This window comes from Scylla paramamosain, chromosome 45 (genome assembly GCF_035594125.1).
Source record: "Scylla paramamosain isolate STU-SP2022 chromosome 45, ASM3559412v1, whole genome shotgun sequence".
Taxonomy (NCBI): Eukaryota; Metazoa; Arthropoda; class Malacostraca; order Decapoda; family Portunidae; genus Scylla; species Scylla paramamosain.
In genome coordinates, this window is record NC_087195.1 from 4,567,501 (window position 1) to 4,587,500 (window position 20,000).

At 40.1% G+C, this 20,000-nt stretch overlaps 1 protein-coding gene across 11 annotated transcripts in view; it reads right to left on the minus strand.

Annotated features, from left to right (window-relative positions):
• Positions 1–20,000, minus strand: part of LOC135094481 (uncharacterized) — a 406,203-nt gene that overhangs the window by 242,620 nt on the left and 143,583 nt on the right. For all 11 annotated transcript variants that reach the window (XR_010263832.1, XR_010263829.1, XR_010263831.1 and 8 more), the window contains exon 5: positions 5,945–6,015. Coding sequence is in view for 3 of the 11 variants with exons in the window: in XM_063994607.1 (XP_063850677.1) it covers positions 5,945–6,015 (71 nt within the window). In the remaining 8 variants the exon portion in view is untranslated. The remainder of the gene's footprint in view (positions 1–5,944; positions 6,016–20,000) is intronic.

The following is a 20,000-nucleotide window of genomic DNA, read 5'->3' on the forward strand; positions in this document are numbered from 1 at the left end:
TAGCTAACCTCCAAGCATTCATTACCTTCCTCTCCCCAACCAACCACATACTCTGCTTCTCAAATTACACTAAACACAACAAAACAGATACAGAACAGAACCCACTTACCTCAACTTCAAAAATTACCTTCATCACCACTGCAAGCCACGTACTCCCTTCGTTTGTCACATTACACAAAGCAGAATAATAAAATAAAAAAATAAAAAACAATTGTGTAAACCCCAAGCATTACTTTCATGTACAAAACTTTTCCTTCTTAAATGACGTAACTTAAACACAACATATCATATAATAATGAAAAAAAAAAGCAGGCAAACATGTATTTCAACTTTTCACCACTACAATGCACCCGAAATCGTACTGAAACTTGAAACCTTCCCCTATAAAGTAAGTACAGTCCTCCCTTCTCAAATGGCACACCGAAACACAAACACAGGATCTCCACTCCAAACATTACCATCAGCACTGCAATTCTTCAGCTCTTCCCTTCTCAACTGACACAAAACACAACAATTCAGATAAAAGTCAAACCCAACAAAAGAGACAGATAAACACACGTACGTCCATGTACCTGCATTACAAACATTACATTCACCACTACGAGCCCAGTACTCCCTTCTCCTCTTAAATAACTTAGAGTAAACACAACAAATCAGACAAGAAAAAAAGAAATACATAGCACAGACGTTATCTTCACTACAAGCCAAAAAGTGCCTTTCCTCCCCTTCCCTTCTTCAATCATACAAAACAAAGCGACGTAAATAAGAAGAAAAAAAAATACACACACAAATCTGACCATTAAGTCGAGGCATTACCTGCGCAGCACCACACACGCCCCTCCCTCTCCTCCCCTGCAGCACACGCCACTTTCCCCACTCAGTTCACACACAGAGAGAGAAACAAACCCAAGCCACGGGACACGATAAACATTACCCTCTCCTCACATAAAAAAATAAATCAACAAGAGGCAAGAGCGACAAACAGAGGACAGTTTTTGCAGTTTTTCCTTGTCCTCTCTCGATGACTCTCGCTCTCGCTTTCCCCCGCGTCTTGCAACAAAGAAATACATCACCCCAGAGTCATTGAAGTGAGGCAAAGGTGTTCTGTCGAGTTGGATCAGAAGAACAAACAGGTGATGTGTTTCATGCTCCCATGGGCGCCGCGAGAGGGGACGGTCAGGGGTGTGTGTGTGTGTGTGTGTGTGTGTGTGTGTGTGTGTGTGTGTGTGTGTGTGTGTGTGTGTGTGTGTGTGTGTGTGTGTGTGTGTGTGTGTGTGTGTGTGTGTGTGTGGAAGGGCCATAATGAACTTTGGTGCTTTTGTAAACAAGAGATGATGATCACAGGGTCGGGTGTGTGTGTGTGTGTGTGTGTGTGTGTGTGTGTGTGTGTGTGTGTGTGTGTGTGTGTGTGTGTGTGTGTGTGTGTGTGTGTGTGTGTGTGTGTGTGTGTGTGTGTGTCCTCTCTCTGGTCCGATTTATAAATAGATTCACGTCCTAGCTCGTGTTCTTTTGCTTGCCTATTTTTGTCCCCTCTCTCTCTCTCTCTCTCTCTCTCTCTCTCTCTCTCTCTCTCTCTCTCTCTCTCTCTCTCTCTAATTACACCCAATCAACTAAATACCAGCAACACGACCCTTGACTCTCCCCTTTCCATCTACACAAACACTCCCTTACCTGACCCTTCGCTATCTTCTACCCTCCATACACCTTCCCTTGTATTACCTCTTCCCTCACACACTCAATACCAATACTCTCAATACACGTGTTGTCCTGAAAAAAAAAAATGTATCCCATCGCTGCCACCATTTGTAATACATCCCACCTGCTGCTACCATTTGTGTGCAGAGGCTCTAGGTATCTCTCACACTATTGGTTTCACTGATGAGATACCAATGGGTGGGTGTTTGGTGAGGCTTAACTTCTCTTCTACACTCTCTCCTGCTTCTATTAACTTTTTTTTTTACCTACTTAGACAAACTTTATTCCCACTTGTATTTTTCCCCACTTCAATTTTCAACTTCCTCTCTCTTTGATCTCTCCTGTTCCTATCTCTTCTCCCTCTCCCTCATTTACTCTCCCTCTAACTAGTGTCACCTCTCCCTAACCTCCTCCCATATCACTCTTCCTCTCTCACAATAGAGCATTACTCACCCTCTCTCACCTTCCCTTCACCCGTCACCCTCATCAACCTCACTCTTCATCACCCTCAGTAACAAGGCCAACTCATCATTATCTTCACCAAGTGTCTTTCAGCTAGTCCCTCATTGTCATGAAGCAGTATATCACCACCACCATCACCACCACCACCACCACCATCACCACCACCGCCATCACTGCCGCCACTGTCACTATCACCATGGCACTTTTTGTTGTTGTTGTTGTTGTTATTGTTGTTGTTGTTGTTGTTGTTGTTCTATTGGTATATTGTTTTTTTTGTTATGGTATGGAATAGCGGAAAAATTTTAATATTGGTGATGATGGTGGTGGTGGTGGTGTTGGTGTTGGTGGTGGTGGTGGTGGTAGTAATAATAATAATAATAATAATAATAATAATAATAATAATAATAATAATAATAATAATAATAATAATAATAATAATAATTAAATAACCTACATAAAATAGGTTCAAAGGAGCTTCTATCTAGCTTAATTGGACTCTCTCTCTCTCTCTCTCTCTCTCTCTCTCTCTCTCTCTCTCTCTCTCTCTCTCTCTCTCTCTCTCTCTCTCTCTCTCTCTCTCTCTCAACAAACACAACACAAAGCCTAATTATGCTCTCATCCAAAATATCTTCCTCACATTCCCTCATTTATTCTTTATTCGTGAGAGGATGAGGAGCAGGGATACAAGAGAAGGAGGAGGAGGAGGAGGAGGAGGAGGAGGAGGAGGAGGAGGAGGAGGAGGAGAGAAAGAAGACGTAAAAGACAGTGGTGAATGAAAGTAAATGAAAAAAGAACAATAAAAAATGAAAACAGGCAAAAAAGAATGAACGCAAAAAGGAAAAAGAAAAGAAAACGAGAAGAAAAAGAAAAGAAAACGAAAAGAAAAAGAAGAAAGAGGTTAACAAGCTGAGAAATATACCAAGCAAGTAAAAGGAAACGAAAAGAAAACGAAGAAAAAAAAAAGAAAAGAAGAAAAAGAAAACGAAAAGAAAAAGAAGAGAAAAAGAAGAGAAAAAGAAAAGAAAAAGAAGAAAGAGATTAACAAACTGAGAAATTTACCAAGCAAATAAAAGGAAACGAAAAGAAAACGAAGAAAAAAAATAACAGAACAAGAGATTATAACACACACACACACACACACACACACACACACACACACACACACACACGATGACAGGTAGACATAACTCACGCATCAGGAAAACAATACCTGAATGATACAAGGTTGATGAGTTCAGTTTGTCTTAAAGGTACCAATTTCCTCCTCTCCTCCTCCTCCTCCTTACCTTATTATTTCTTTTCTTTTTGTATCTTTCTATTCTTTCATTACTTTTTTTCACCTCCTCCTCCTCCTCCTCCTCCTCCTCCTCCTCCTCCTTACTTTTAACCATAAATTTTAACCAGAGGGAAGTAAGCAAAGGTAAAGAAAATTGCCAAACTACAGGTGCTCTAACTTCACGCGCAGACATTAACAAAGCAAAGGAAGTGTTCGCTAAAAAGTTAAATAAAACCTCAAAATTATGTGTATCGCCACGTAAGAGAAGGAAGAAAGAGAACACTAGATTGAAAAGGTGGAACGGATACCAAACAGCCTTGCCAGGTACTAAAGGTCTGCTGCTGTTTGCCCTTCTTTTGTATTCCTTTGTATTCCTTTGTATTCCTGTTGTATTCTTTCTCTTCTTCCTCCTCCGTCATTCTTTCTTCTCTTTCTTCGCATCTTTCATCCTCCTCTTTCAGTTCCTTCTTCTTCTCCTCTTGTTTCTCCTTCATTTACTTATCCTCCTACTTATTGACGTTTTTCCCTTCCTCATTTCCTTCTCCTTTTTCTCCTCTTCTTTTTTCTTTCTTTTCTTCTTCTAGTTTTGCGTTACCCTCATCCAGACATTTTTCCTCCTTCTCCCTTGTTATTCTTGTTATCTTCTTCCTCTTCTTCTTTCTCCTTCTTATCATTATCTTTTCTTTTTCTTCCTCCTCCTCCTTAACATAATTTTCCTATTGTCTCTTATCATCCTCCTTCTTACCTATGCTCAAACTCCTCTCTTCCTTTTCTCCTCTTCCCTCTTCCTTTCTTCCTCCTCTTCCTCTTCTCCATGCCCTCATTATCACAATCCACTTCTATCGCTCTTCTATTTCTTCCTTTTTCTTGCACCCTCCCGAACCTTAACAAAGTTGCAAATCGGTAAAAAGCGTAAGGAGGAGGAGGAGGAGGAGGAGGAGGAGGAGGAGGAGGAGGAGGAGGAGGAGGAGGAGGAGCGATTAAAAAAAAAAAAAGAGAAAAATTAAGAAAAGTATGTTCGGGAAGGAAAAGTGGAGGAGGAGGAGGAGGAGGAGGAGGAGGAGGAGGAGGAGGAGGAGGAGGAGGAGGAGGAGGAGGAGGAGGAGGAACAAACATATTCAAGAAAAGGAAGGAGGATGATTTTGAGGAGGAGCAAGAAGAAGAAGAAGAAGAAGAAGAAGAAGAAGAAGAAGAAGAAGAAGAAGAAGAAGAAGAAGAAGAAGAAGAAGAAGAAGAAGAAGAAGAAGAAGAAGAAGAAGAAGAAGAAGAAGAAGAAGAAGAAGAAGAAGAAGAAGAAGAAGAAGAAGAAGAAGAAGAAGAAGAAGAAGAAGAAGAAGAAGAAGAAGAGAAGGCGAAAGAGGACAAGGAAAAGGAAGAGAAAAATAAGAAGAGGAGGAGGAGGAGGAGGAGGTAGAGGAGATAGCGAAGAACTAGAAGAAGAGGAAGAGGAAGAGGAGGAGGAGGAGGAGGAGGAGGAGGAAGAATTTATGGGTATTGTATTTCCCATATAAATAAATAGCAACAATTTTTCCTCTTAGCTACATATTGATAATCGGAGAGAGAGAGAGAGAGAGAGAGAGAGAGAGAGAGAGAGAGAGAGAGAGAGAGAGAGAGAGAGAGAGAGAGAGAGAGAGAGAGAGAGAGAGAGAGAGAGAGAGAGAGATATTTACCTGGGGGGCTCACCTGGTTGGCTCGACAAACACAACAGTTGACAAAAGAACAAGTCAACTCACTCTTATTAACGTGAAAGACGACGAAGACGAGGACGAGGAGGAGGAGGAGGAGGAGGAGGAGGAGGAGGAGGAGGAGGAGGAGGAGGAGGAGGAGGAGGAGGAGGAGGAGGAAGAATCTCTGCTAAAACATCTTCCTTCTTATCATCATTACATTTACCACAGGAGAAGGAGGAGGAGGAGGAGGAGGAACAAGAAAATATAAACATGATGACAAGTAGGAATAAGAAAATACGATAAAAGATGAACAATAAAAACTTAAGTTGGAAAACATACGTACGAAAAAAGTAAACAAGTCTGAAAGTGAAGAGGAAGAAGAGGAGGAGAAATGAAAATAGAGAAAAGAATAAACAAATACTAAAATGACAAAAGTGAAGAAGAGGAGGAGAGAGAAGACACAGAGAAAAGAATAAAGAAATAAAAAAAAAGGAAAAAGAAGAGGAAAAAGAAAAAGGGAAAAATTAACTAATATGAAAATGAAATATGAGGAAGAGGAAGAGGAAGAGGGAAGAAAAGAAAAGACAAACCCACACACACAAAAAGAACACAATAAATAAACAAAAAAAAAGGAGAAATAAGACAAAAGAAAAAAACACAAAAATAATAAACAAATAAAAAATAAATGAATAAATAAATAAATAAAGAAGAGGAAGAAGATGAAAGACAAAATAACAACACCAATCCTTTACAAGCCACCCAATCATTGTCATCACCACCACCATCATCATCACCACCACCATCATCACCATCATTTTCACCTGCCGTAATCATCACCACTAACCTGTAGCCTTGAAGTGAGAGGTGCCGACATTGAGCAGGTGTGGCAGGTGTGGCAGGTGTGTTGTGCCTCACCTGTGGAAGGGAAAGGTGTGTTTGTTTAGTCAATGTTACCCTGTTGCCTTGAATGTATTGTAATATATGTTATGTTTGTTGTTGATGTATTCTTGTTGTTGTTATTGTTATTTTTCTCTTCTTTCCGGTGTTAACTTGTATCTTTTGCAAGGGAGGGATTTGCAAGGGAGGGAAACAGCAGGGGGGAAACAGGGGAAAAAGATTATTGCTGTTGTTGTTATTTGCTGTTATTTTGTGTTCTATTATTATGTTTGAATCTTGATCTTGTATTTATTGTTATCTATGTATTATCATGCTTTATTACTTTGTACATTGTTATTTTCCTCTTCTATTTTTCGTCATCCCCATCTGTTGTTTCCTATCTACTTATTATCCTTGCATCTTAAATTATCCTCTATCAGTTACCTATTTACGTACCTATTATTACACATCACCAGCTTGTATCTATTATCTATCTATCATATCTATCGTTATATATCATCAGTCACTTACATTTCCCCCTATCTATTTATCCAATGCAATCAATAACACACTTTTCCATCTATCACTTCAAACTACCGCAAAAAACAAGCCCAAACAATATACACAGTAATATTCACAAGAGCAATGCAATTTCATAACAGGGAGAGAGGAGTGGATTACAGCATAACCTCATTAGACATCCCCGTGAGGCGCCGCCCTTCGCAACACTGCCTGGCGCCTCACACAGCTGAAATGTTCACTTCTGCCTGTGATTCAAAGATACATTTTATATCCCCGCCCGCTCCTCCATCGCCTTACCTGTGAAACGTGAGCAATATTACCCTTCCTCACGCCGCCAGCATCATGAAACATTACTCTCTCTCTCTCTCTCTCTCTCTCTCTCTCTCTCTCTCTCTCTCTCTCTCTCTCTCTCTCTCTCTCTCTCTCTCTCTCTCTCTCTCTCTAACCTTGCAAAATTCTTTCTTTAACATCACAATCATCACTTATCTCTCCTCCTCCTCCTCCTCCTCCTCCTCCTCCTCCTCCTCCTCCTCCTCCTCCTCCTCCTCCTCCTCCTCCTCTTCCTCCATCTCCAACTTGCTGCTGCTGCTGCTGCTGCTGCTACTACTACTACTACTACTACTACTACTACTACTACTACTACTACTACTACTACTACTACTACTACTACTACTACTACTACTACTATCTAGACACACAAAAGTGAGACACACAGAGAGAGAGAGAGAGAGAGAGAGAGAGAGAGAGAGAGAGAGAGAGAGAGAGAGAGAGAGAGAGAGAGAGAGACAGGTACATAATCTTAAAATAACTCTCTCTCTCTCTCTCTCTCTCTCTCTCTCTCTCTCTCTCTCTCTCTCTCTCTCTCTCTCTCTCTCTCTCTCTCTCTCTCTCTTGCTGAGGTTGTGCTGTGAAACTATGTGTGTAATTCGATGTACGTGTGATAACCTAATACAGGAGGAGGAGGAGGAGGAGGAGGAGGAGGAGGAGGAGGAGGAGGAGGAGGAGGAGGAGGAGGAGGAGGAGGAGGAGAGAAAATAAAGGTTTAACGTACCGGAAAAATGGAACAAGAAAAGCGGAAAAAGAGAAAGAAAAGAAAGAAAAGAGAGAGACAAGACGAAGGAAGGAAGAAGGAAGAAGTGGAAGGACTGAGAAAATTGAAAGAGAAATAAAAGAAGGTAATCAAGAGGAAGACAGGTCGATTATTCTCTCTCTCTCTCTCTCTCTCTCTCTCTCTCTCTCTCTCTCTCGTCCTTCTTTCCTGCACTTTTCCCATTTTCTACTATTATTACTGCCACCACCACCACCACTACTACTACTACTTCTATTGCTACTACTACTACTACTACTACTACTACTACTACTACTAAAACACTTGAAAATAAACTATCAGCTAACTAATCTTGAAATCAAACTCTCTTTCTCTCTCTCTCTCTCTCTCTCTCTCTCTCTCTCTCTCTCTCTCTCTCTCTCTCTCTCTCTCTCTCTCTCTCTCTCTCTCTCTCTCATCAACAGAAGCATGAAGAAGAAAAACGAGTGACCTAACGAACACCATCCCCCGTTTTCTTTCTTCCTCCCTCCGTTTTCTTTCTTCCTCCCTCCGTTTTCTTTCATCCCTCCTGCAGTTTTCTCTCTCCCCTCGTTTTCTCTCTCGCGCCTTTAACACGACAACGAAAACGCGATGAAAAATGAAGCGGGAGTGAAATTTTACGACGATGACGGAGAGAAATGAAAAGAGGGTGAAAAGTTTACGAAGAAGATGAAAATCCGCTGCAAAGTAAACAGTTATTAATGGTGTTATAAGTTTGTGTCTATCCCGCGCTGGCGAGGCAAACAAACACCGAGTACCCAAGAGAGAGAGAGAGAGAGAGAGAGAGAGAGAGAGAGAGAGAGAGAGAGAGAGAGAGAGAGAGAGAGAGAGAGAGAGAGAGAGAGAGAGAGAGAGAGAGAGAGAGTTTTATTTCAAATCAATAATGTTTCTTTTATGACACGTTTGTTTAAAAGGAAGCTCTTTCATTTTGATTACCAGAGAGAGAGAGAGAGAGAGAGAGAGAGAGAGAGAGAGAGAGAGAGAGAGAGAGAGAGAAATGTATGTGCGAAGCCGGACACACACACACACACACACACACACACACACACACACACACACACACACACACACACACACACACACACACACACACACACACACACACACACACGGGAAATGAATTAATGCAACTCACGTACATACAAACATACAGACAGGAATGAAAGCAAGGGAACCAATCATACAGGACCTACAATACATAACAATACAAAACAATCGCTATCATAACTACGGCGGCCCTTTTTCAATACGCCACACACACACACACACACACACACACACACACACACACACACACGGGATGGATCATATTATATCTCATTTATCCTTTTCTTTCGTCTTTTTTTCTTTTATTTTCATAGATTTATTTTCTCTTCCTCATTTTCCTCGTTTTCATTTCTTGTCCTTGTTTGTTGGTTTGTTTTTTTCTCTTTCATTCATATTTTTTTCTTTTTCTCTCTCTCTTTCTTTATTTCTGCGTTTATTTCCCTTGATCTCTTTATTTGTTTTATTTTTTTTGTATTTATTTCCTTTCCTCCCTTTCCTTTCTTCTCTTTTACTCCCATATACTTATTTCCCTTCATTGTCTTTTATTTCTACATGTTTATCTCCCTTTTTTTCCTCTTTTCTACTTCAAGCTTTATTTCCCTCTGATCATCATCCCACTCATTAACATTCTTCTCATTCCCAGTCATTAGTATTTATCTCCCTCACGAATTTCACTCCCTTTTCATAGTGTCAGCTTTTCATCACTCCCAAACCTCAGATAACACTCATTCCCCACTTAGATCCCAGCTACAGTCATTGCTCTTAACCCTATGCCTCTCATTCTATTTATTAATCACTTTTTCTCATAAATTTCACTCCCTTTTGGTAATCTTGGCTCTTTATTCACTCAAAAATACGATGGCACCCTCTTTCTTAGTATCATTTCTTTTAATATTTTATGTGTCGTTATGTAGATCAAGGGACTTCTCATTGCTGCTTTCCTTATCACTCCCTTTCGACCTTCATGCCTCTTTCGTCAGTCCCCGAACATTGCAATCCGTTCATCCCTGAGTCACCTGCCTCAGATCACACCTTGTATTGCCAGACTCATCATTAATTACTCCGCTCATGAATCTGTGTCTCCCGTCACTCCAAAACACACGTTAATCTCACTCTAACAACCATTAACAACCATTCCCTCTCACTGCCTGACCTGCCTCTCGAATCTCACTCCGGTTCCACACTCATACCTTTCTCATCACTCCCCAAACACTGCAGTCCCTCACTCCCACAACGAGCAGCGGCCTCACTCCACTCATCCCCACGGCAATGAATTATTCGTGAATTTCAGCGCCGGGACAACAACAACACTATAATCGTCACAATTAAGAGCGGACTGAACGAACAATGGCTGGCGGCACTGATAAAAAAAATAAATAAATAAAAACACACACACACACACACGCTTCTATTGACAACTAATGCATTTCGTGGTGGCTTGACAGGGCGCCATTTGGGTGAAGACCGCGCCAATGTGTTTCATTAGTACTAGGACAACTTGTAAGGCTAGGACAGGATGGTATGAGTTTAAGTTCACGGTAGTCACGGTAGTAAGTGTTAGTGAGGCAGAGCAGCATTTGGGCTAAAAAATATCACATTAATAAGTTCCTGTGGCAGAAGACGCTTGGATTAGTAACACAAGACGTTATATAGGACGTAAAGATGATGTGTTGACTTTTATCTACCACATAGACCGCTGTTAGGTTAGGTTGGGTTGGGTTGGGTTGGGTTGGGTTGGGTTGGGTTGGGCTAGGTTAGATTAGGTTAAGTTAGGTTAGGTTAGGTTAGGTTGGGTTGGGTTGGGTTGGGTTGGGTTGGGTTGGGTTGGGTTGGCTTGGGTTGGGTTAGGTTAGGTTAGTATGCTCCACCAACTCTAAGGCGGCTCGTGATAGTTTGGCAGGTCACTGTTTGGACAAAAAATCACGCCAATGTTTCACCGCCACTAGAATGGCTTGTAAAAGTAAGACAGAATACCATCTGGATGAAAGACCACGCCAATGTTTCACTGCTGCTAAAGTGGCTTGTGTTAGTAAGACAGCACCACCTGGATTAATTTTACCTCTAAGGCGGCTTGTAAAGGTGGAGCAACACATCATTTGCGTTTAGGTTTATGTTCGATATCTTTCTCTTCTACTAACACGGCTTTTGTTAGTATGGCAGAACAACACCTGGACTATTTTGTTTGTATGAAAGAACAACACCTGGACTATTGTGTTAGTATGACAGAACAACACCTGGGCTATTTTGTTAGTATGACAGAACAACACCTGGACTATTTTGTTGGTATGAAAGAACAACACCTGGACTATTTTGTTAGTATGACAGAACAACACCTGGACTATTTTCTTAGTATGACAGAACAACACCTGGACTATTTTGTTAGTATGACAGAACAACACCTGGACTATTGTGTTAGTATGACAGAACACCACCTGGACTATTGTGTTAGTATGACAGAACAACACCTGGACTATTTTGTTAGTATGACAGAACAACACCTGGACTATTTTGTTGGTATGAAAGAACAACACCTGGACTATTTTGTTAGTATGACAGAACAACACCTGGACTATTTTGTTAGTATGACAGAACAACACCTGGACTATTTTGTTAGTATGACAGAACAACACCTGGACTATTTTGTTAGTATGACAGAACAACACCTGGACTATTTTGTTAGTATGACAGACCAACACCTGGACTAAAGATGACGTCAGTATATTTCAGCAGCACTCGCCTGGCTCGTGGTATCATGACGGAGCAATTGGTAGATGAATGGAACGGACTCCTTAATCAAGTTGTTAGTGCTAAGACATCAGGGAGCATTAAGAGATAAGACGAATTTATGGATGGCGATGATAGGTGAAAATAAGTAGGTTTATTTCGTACAGGGACTGCCACGTGTAGACCTGATGGCTTCTTGCAGCTTCCCTTATTTCTTATGTTCTTATGTAACAACACTTGGGCAAAAGATGACGTCAGCACTCGTATGTTTCAGCAGCACTCGTCTGGCTCGTGGTCACATGACAGCTCATCAGTTGGACTAAAGATCACCCCTACATCTTTAATTAGCGGTGAGGTGGCTTCTAAAATTAGGGCAAACTACACTATTTGGGTTGAAGATCACGCCAGTATTTTTCAGCGGCACCAAGACGGCTCGTGGTGGCTTGACACAACACCATTTAAGATTAATTTTACGCCCAAAGTTTTTCACTGAGGCGGCTTGTGAAAGTAGGACGAGATGCCATTTTGTGTTTATTTCTATGCTCAATACCTTTCACGAGCAATAAGTTGGCTTGCGTTAAGTTCGCCAGGGCACCATCAGGGCTAAAGATCCCACTAATATGTTCGGAGGCGCCATGACGGCCTGTAGTGTAAAAGACAGAATACCATTTGGATGAAAGGTCACGCCGATATATTTCAGCCGCACTCAGGCAGCTTATAAAAGTTTGGCAGGTCACCATTTGGACTAACAATCACCGCAATATGTTCCGCTAGCACTGAAACGACTAGGGCAGATACAATATGGGCTTAAACTCACCCTCAGAACCTTTCACTAGTAAGATACGATGTTGAAGTTTACGCTAGCGAGTCACAGTAAGACAGCACATCACTTAAGCTAAAGATGACACTGCCTTGACTCACTAGCATTAATAAGGACTGTGCTAGCAAAACAGAATATTACTTCGACTCACACACACCCATACCACCATTCACTGCTATTTGTTTACATGTATCTCTTCCTTCTTTTCTTTCATTTTCTTTCATTTTCGTGCACTTGTTTATCTTCCCTCCTTTCGTCTTTCCTCTTTTATTTCTACATCTATTTCTCTTGCTCTTTTTCCTTCCTTGTCTTTTATTTCCACATTAATTCTCCGTCCTCATTTTCTTCCCTTCCTTTCTCTTGTCCTCTTTTATTCCCATATTTTCTCTTCCTATCTTCATTCCATCCTTACTTCCTTTGGTTCATCTATTATAGTTTCCTTCGTTTTCCTTTCCTGTCAGTCTCCTTTTTATCTTCCTTCTTTTTCATGATTTTCCTCCCCTGTTTTCACTAATAAATCATCGGCTATTGATACTAAAACACACCATCTTTTAGCCCTAACTTCACCTTTAACCTATTTCACTGCCCCTTTAGACCCTAGTTGATAGTTAAACAGAATATGATATAGACTTAACTACACCCATAACTAATAATAATTGTATAGGGGGAAAATGGGAGGAGGGAGAAGATGGAAGTGTAGGAAGGAGGAATCAATGAAAAGGATATGACAGAAGGAAGGAAAGGAAGAAAAATAAGATGAAAAGGAAGAGGATGAAAAAATTTGGTAAACGGAGAAAGTGAAACAAGAAAAAATGAGAAAAGAACAAAGAACGTATAGAAAAAAAAAACGACAAGGACAAAAAAATACACTATAATATTTGAACAAAACAGAACAACCACCATTATTCACTCTCGCTAACTCCACCAGTACACGATTTTCACCTCTCTCTCTCTCTCTCTCTCTCTCTCTCTCTCTCTCTCTCTCTCTCTCTCTCTCTCTCTCTCTCCGAATCTCTCGTTTAATAAGGTAATACACATAAAGAATATTCAAATAAATCACGAATAATTTGCCATAAAAGAGCATTAATTCGTGTCCCTTTAGAGAGAGAGAGAGAGAGAGAGAGAGAGAGAGAGAGAGAGAGAGAGAGAGAGAGAGAGAGAGAGAGAGAGAGAGAGAGAGAGAGAGAGAGAGAGAGAGAGAGAGAATAGCGGTGAGGATAGCAGAATAGAGTGTACGAGAGAGTGTAAAGGGAACGAAGACATGAATGAGAGAGAGAGAGAAAAGGTGAAACAGGGAGAAAGGGAAGAAGGGAAGGAAGGAATAAAGATAGGATAAAGAGATTGTAATAGTAGGTGAGAGACAGCAGGAACGGAGGAGGAAGAGGGAGAAAAAGGGAAGAGGAGGAAGAAGGAGGGAGAGTGTGAGGGAATTAATGAAAACGATATGGAACAAAGGAAAGGAGAGAGGAAATACATGAGGGTAAAGGAAAAAGATGGAAAATAAAAGGAAAGAAAACAATAGAACATGACATAGAAAATATAAAAAAGAAAGGAAATAAGAGGAAATGGAAAAAAACACATTAAAAGGGACAAGAAACAAGGAAGACACAAAACAGTAAAGAAAGGCAAGGAAAATGGAGGTAGGAGGAAAATAACAAGAAAATAAAAATGTAAGGAATACAAAGATAACACAAAACTGACAATAAACGAGAAAAGAAGAGAGACACAAAATAAAGAAGAAAACAGAGAAAAGAATAGAGAAAATGGAATAATAAGACAATAAGTAAGAGGATGAAAGGAGGAAGGAAAGAAGTAAAGAAAAGATGAAAAAGAAAAGGGGAAGAGTAGAGTAGGAAGACAAGAAATTAAAGAATGGAAGGAGAATTAAAGGATAAAGGAAAAGAGGAAAGGAGGAAAAGCAGAGAAGGAAGGCAAAGTGAAAGAAAAAATAGTAAAATAAAAAAGAAACGAAGAAAAAGAAAGTAAAAGCAAAGTAAATAAGACCATAGAAAGGAAGAAGAGAAAAGAAAGATGGCAATAAATAAAAAGCTAAAAAAAAAAAAAAAAGAGAAAAAAAGGAGGAAATTAGAGCAAAAACACAATGGAAGACCAAAAAAGGAATAAAAAAAAAAACGGGAAATAGAAAAGGATACAGAAGGGGATAATAAAACCAATAAACGACAGGAAAAAAACAAAAAAAAGTAAGGAAAACTAATATAAGAAAAAAAAGGAAAAAACAGGAAATTAAGACTTGTTCACCTGTTCACCTTTCACCTTCACAACACCTGCATCGATCCCCAGGTAAGCCACGTGACGCCCCTTGATTGCAGGTGAGTGTCCAGCTGATCAACACAAACACACACAAACACACATACACACGCACACACACAAGTACGCACCCCAATACACACACACACACACACACACACACACACACACACACACACACACACACACACACACACACACACACACGAGGGTAACGCAGCTCCCCGGTACTCAATAATGGACTGACCTGACACCCTCTCTCTCTCTCTCTCTCTCTCTCTCTCTCTCTCTCTCTCTCTCTCTCTCTCTCTCTCTCTCTCTCTCTGTTATGTAGTGATGTTAGTAATAAAGGTGGTAGTAGTAGTAGTAGTAGTAGTAGTAGTAGTAGTAGTAGTAGTAGTAGTAGTAGTAGTAGTAGTAGTAGTAGTAGTAATGATAGTAAAAACAAGAACAACAATAACGATAACATCAACAGCAGCAACAACAACAACAACAAAACCACCACCACCACCAATAACAACAAATAAATAAATAAATAAATAAAACAAGGGAATCAGAAGAGAAAAAAACAAGAAATAAGACACAAACAAATACAAGAGAGAGCAAGAAGAAAAGAGAATAAGAATACATAATCAAGGCAAATAAAGCAGGAAATAGGAGAAGCGGAGGAGGAGGAGGAGGAGGAGGAGGAGGAGGAGGAGGAGGAGGAGGAGGAGGAGGAGGAGGAGGAGGAGGAGGAGGAGAGGAAAGGTGAAAGAGGAATAAGACAATATGAGAGAAAGAAAGGGGAGAAGGAAAGTATGAAAAGAGGAGAGGATATAGGAGAAAGAGGAAAGGAGGAAGAGAAGAAAGAAAGAAGAAAGGAGAGGGGCAGAAAAGCAAGGAAAGGGAAGAAAAAAAGAGAAAAAAGGAAAAAGAGAAGAAAGAGATGGAGAAAATGAAAACAAAGAAGAAAACAAGGAGACAGAAAGGAAATAAGAAATGAAAATGGAGAAGGAATATGAAAAAGCAAAGAAGCAGTAAAGATCGATAACCAAGACGAAGGAGAAGGAAAAGAGAAGCAGAGAAAGAAAGGAATGAGAGAAGAGAAAACAAGGAAGAAGAACAAGAAGAGGAAACGAAGAAGATATCAAGAGAAAAAAAAGTAGAAATGTAGAAAAACTAAATAAAGGAGGAGGAAAAGAGAAGATGAAGAAAAGAATGAGGGAAGAAAGAGGAAGAGAAAAAAACGAGAGAGAGAGGAAAGAAGGGAGATATGAAAGACAATAAATATAAATATAGGAAGAAAAAAAGAAAAATGAAAGGAGAAAAGACGAAGAAAAGAGTGAGGGAAGAGGGGAGGAGATAGAAGAGGAGGAGAAGGGGAAGGAGGAAAGAGGAAGAGGAAACAGAGGAGGGAAAATAATTGCACGCCATCACCAGCAGACAGGAAACAAGTTATTTGCAACTAAAAATAAATAACGGCATTGATAATAATGTCGATACTGCAAGAATGAGAAGGTGAGACAATAGTTGATGATGATGATGATGATGGTAGTAGTAGTAGTAGTAGTAGTAGTAGTAGTAGTAGTAGTAGTAGTAGTAGTAGTAGTAGTAGTAGTAGTAGTAGTAGTAGTAGTAGTAGTAGTAGTAGTAACAACAACAACAAGACATATATAGAACTAAAACTCAAAAAAAATGAAAATAAAGAGAAAACAAGAGAATATCCAAAAATGAGAGAGAGAGAGAGAGAGAGAGAGAGAGAGAGAGAGAGAGAGAGAGAAACGCAAAGAATTCAGAAACATGAAACGCGTCTGAGCCACGAAGCAGGAAATGAAGCACAAAGTGAGACAGCGAACCAAAGTGAACCATCTTGAGAGAGAGAGAGAGAGAGAGAGAGAGAGAGAGAGAGAGAGAGAGAGAGAGAGAGAGAGAGAGAGAGAGAGAGAGAGAGAGATTCGAACCCTTTAGTCTAAGCACGTGGAGCGGTTCGCGTGATCTTAGCGAATAAACCACTGATCCGAGGAAACCTCACGAACCCTTGCGAGAGAGAGAGAGAGAGAGAGAGAGAGAGAGAGAGAGAGAGAGAGAGAGAGAGAGAGAGAGAGAGAGAGAGAGAGAGAGAGAGAGAGAATGTTGAGAGGAATAGAAATTTTTACCTCGTGTGTGTGTGTGTGTGTGTGTGTGTGTGTGTGTGTGTGTGTGTGTGTGTGTGTGTGTGTGTGTGTGTGTGTGTGTGTGTGTGTGTGTCAATATTGGCCATTACAAAGCCAAAATAAAAAATAAAAAAACAGTAACAATGCATTTAGTAATTTATGACATTTTATTGGCGGTGGTGATTGTAGTGGTGGTGGTGGTGGTGGTGGTGGCGTAGAGGGCAGGGATATTCGTGGTGTTGGTAATTAATTAGTTAAGGGTGGTTGAAAGTATTGTTATTGCCTTTTATGTTAGTAGTGGTGGTGGTGGTGGTGGTGGTGGTGACATTAGTTGTGGTGGTGGTGGTAATTATCAAGGTGGTAGTGATGGTGTTACTAACAGTGATGGTGGTGCAGGTGATGGTGGTGCGGATAGCTGAGTACGACGATAATGGTAATGGTGAAATTTGCAGTACTGGTGGTGGTGATGGTGGTGGTGGTGGTGGTGGTGGTGGTGAACATTCTCAGCCACGCCTCCATCACAAGCCACCAAGTAATAATTTCAACGTAATCATGATCATAAATCTAATTAATGATGCTATACCCTTTCTCTCTCTCTCTCTCTCTCTCTCTCTCTCTCTCTCTCTCTCTCTCTCTCTCTCTCTCTCTCTCTCTCTCTCTCTCTCTCTCTCTCTCTCTCTGTATTTACATTTGCGAATTTCTCTTTGCATTGTGAATTTATCATCGTCATACATTATCATTACAATTATTATCATTATCACCATTATCACAACATGGCGTCACCTCTATTTGCTTACTAATACCTTCATCCTCCTGCCTCGTGCATCGCTTACCTGTCTAGTTTGTCTGTCCACCTCACCTGTCCATTTTTCCCACGTAATTCCAAGATGGCGGAAATTCCTTGACGTTGCTTTAATATTCCCCACGTGATAGAGCTCCTGTCTGTCTGTCTGTCTGTCTGTCTATTAATTTGTCTTTATTACACTTTTAAAACTGACAGGAATGGTTTTTGATACCTGGAATTAACTATTTCTACAGTGTGTGTGTGTGTGTGTGTGTGTGTGTGTGTGTGTGTGTGTGTGTGTGTGTGTGTGTGTGTGTGTGTGTGTGTGTGTGTGTGTGTGTGTGTGAGGTCATGTGTCCATCAGTCTGTTTACCTGTCTAATGTTTTATACTGCCATTTAAATTGACAGGAATGAATAAAGATAGTCATGATTAACTTATCTTTTGTATCTATAAGAATCTGCAGCACTTGTCTATCAGTATGTTTATTTGTCTATTTGTGTGTCCAATTTTTCAATCTAGCTTTAAAAATGAGTAATAGTTCAATGTTCCTCTAATTAACTGTCTATTTCTTTATTTACACGTACGGATTTAGAACTAATATGTTTGTTCATTTTTACCTGTCCATTTACCTGTATAAACTTTCACTGTAGCTTTAAAAATGACACTTATTAGCATTCTCTTACCTGTCTATTTCTTCATGAACAAATATGTATCTAAAAAAGTCCACCTGTCTATTTTTTTTCACATCTGTTTATTTCCAGTCTAATTTCTCTACCTTTAAAATGACAAACTGTTTAATGTTTCCCTATTCGACTGCCTATTTCTTCATTCAGTCTATTTGATCCTGCGCTTGTCTATTTATCTGTCAAATTTTTCACTCAAGCTTTAAAAATGACAGTATTTCAGTATTGTCATTAACTGTATTTCTTAATTTACAGGTGCGTACTTGGAACTGCTGTCTATTTGTATGTTTACCTGTCTGTTTACCTGTTTACTTACCTGTCCAACATTTACTATACTTTTAGAAATGAAAAACTGTTTAATATCGCACTAATTAACTGTCTATTTCTTCAATCACAGGTACGTATTTGTCACAAGCCCGACGCAATGTCCCTGGCTCTGTCTGTTTCCCGTGCAGCAAGTTTCCCTCGTGTCAGACTTCAGGGTGAGTGGAAACTTCCCCGTAATTAAGGCAATTAACTTCCTCTTTCATATCCCTCCCTGTGATGATAGACTGCGCGCCCTGCTAAGCTTCATGATAATTAAAGAATTCACTGTCTTCTTCACCATCTGCAGGAGACTCTGTCATCATCATCTCCTCCTCCTCCTCCTGCTGGTCGTGACAGGGGGAGAAAAGGTCATGAAAGGAGAGTGAAAGACCTTGGTGACCTTTTGATTAGCTAAGCTCTTTTGAATCTCCTTTTAAAATTGGGCAGATCTCTCTTTCTTTTTCGTCCTCCGTGTTTTTATAATGGTGAGACCAAGGTACAAGATGCGCTGGCTGGGTGAAGATGGGAGCACGAGAAGGTAGTTTGTTTGTTTGTTTGTTTGTTTGTTTGTTTGTTTGTTTGATTGGTTAGTGAGAGTAAGTGTTAGGTGGTAAGTTGGTTAGTTAATCAGTTAATCAGCAAGTTGTTTAGTTAGTTAGATAGATACATAAAGAGATAATTTGATAGACAGATAGATAGTGACAGATACAAATAGGCAGACAGACAGACAGACAGACAGATAAATAGACAGATAAATAAAGAGGAAGGTAGGTAGGTAGAAAAGGGAGTAATTGGTGAAAAGAGTGAGTCAGTGAGTCAGTGAATGAATGAGTAAGTCCTTCGTTAACTGGCAGTCAATCGGTTTGTCAGTCAGTCCAGTCACACACACACACACACACACACACACACACACACATCACGTATCCCAGTACCACTCCATCAGATAAGTCACATTCTGAACACCACTACAGTATTCCATTACAGTGATACGTCTCATCAGCGAGGCAATACAACGTTAAACACATCTCCTCCTACAATTCAATATCAATTTCCTCTATTCTGATCATTAAAAGACTTGCCAGAGTTTATAACGTCTCTATAGCAACGAGTGAAGGTAAACTCTCAATAAGAGGAAAAAGAAGAAATAAAGATACTAAACTGTATTCATTAACATAAGATAAAAACATCTGACGATTGTATTCTAATAACTAATAAATTTTACAGAGTTCACAAAGTTTCAATAGCAAGGAGGGAGGATAAGCTCAATAAGTAAAGGGGTAGAATTAACTTTTTCACCGCCACACGACACAATCAGCAGCAGAAGCAGTGTGTGAAGTCTTTACAAGCATCCACAAGAAAGTTAGTGATGAAAAGAATACATTTCGCAATTTCTTCCCAGTTCAAAGATTGGGTGTGGATGCGGAACAAGTAAAGGTGTCTCAGAGTGGTGAGGGAAAGGTGTACCAAGTGGCAGTCAAAGGGTTAAAGATGCCAGTGTATTTACATGATGAGATAAAAATAACGAGCAATTCCATTTTAACAGTTAATAGAGATTTCACCGTTTATGTGTTCTCTATGGCAGCGAGTGAGGTTAAACTCTACAAATAACATGAAGGGGGAGAGATAATGGTGACAAATTGTATTTA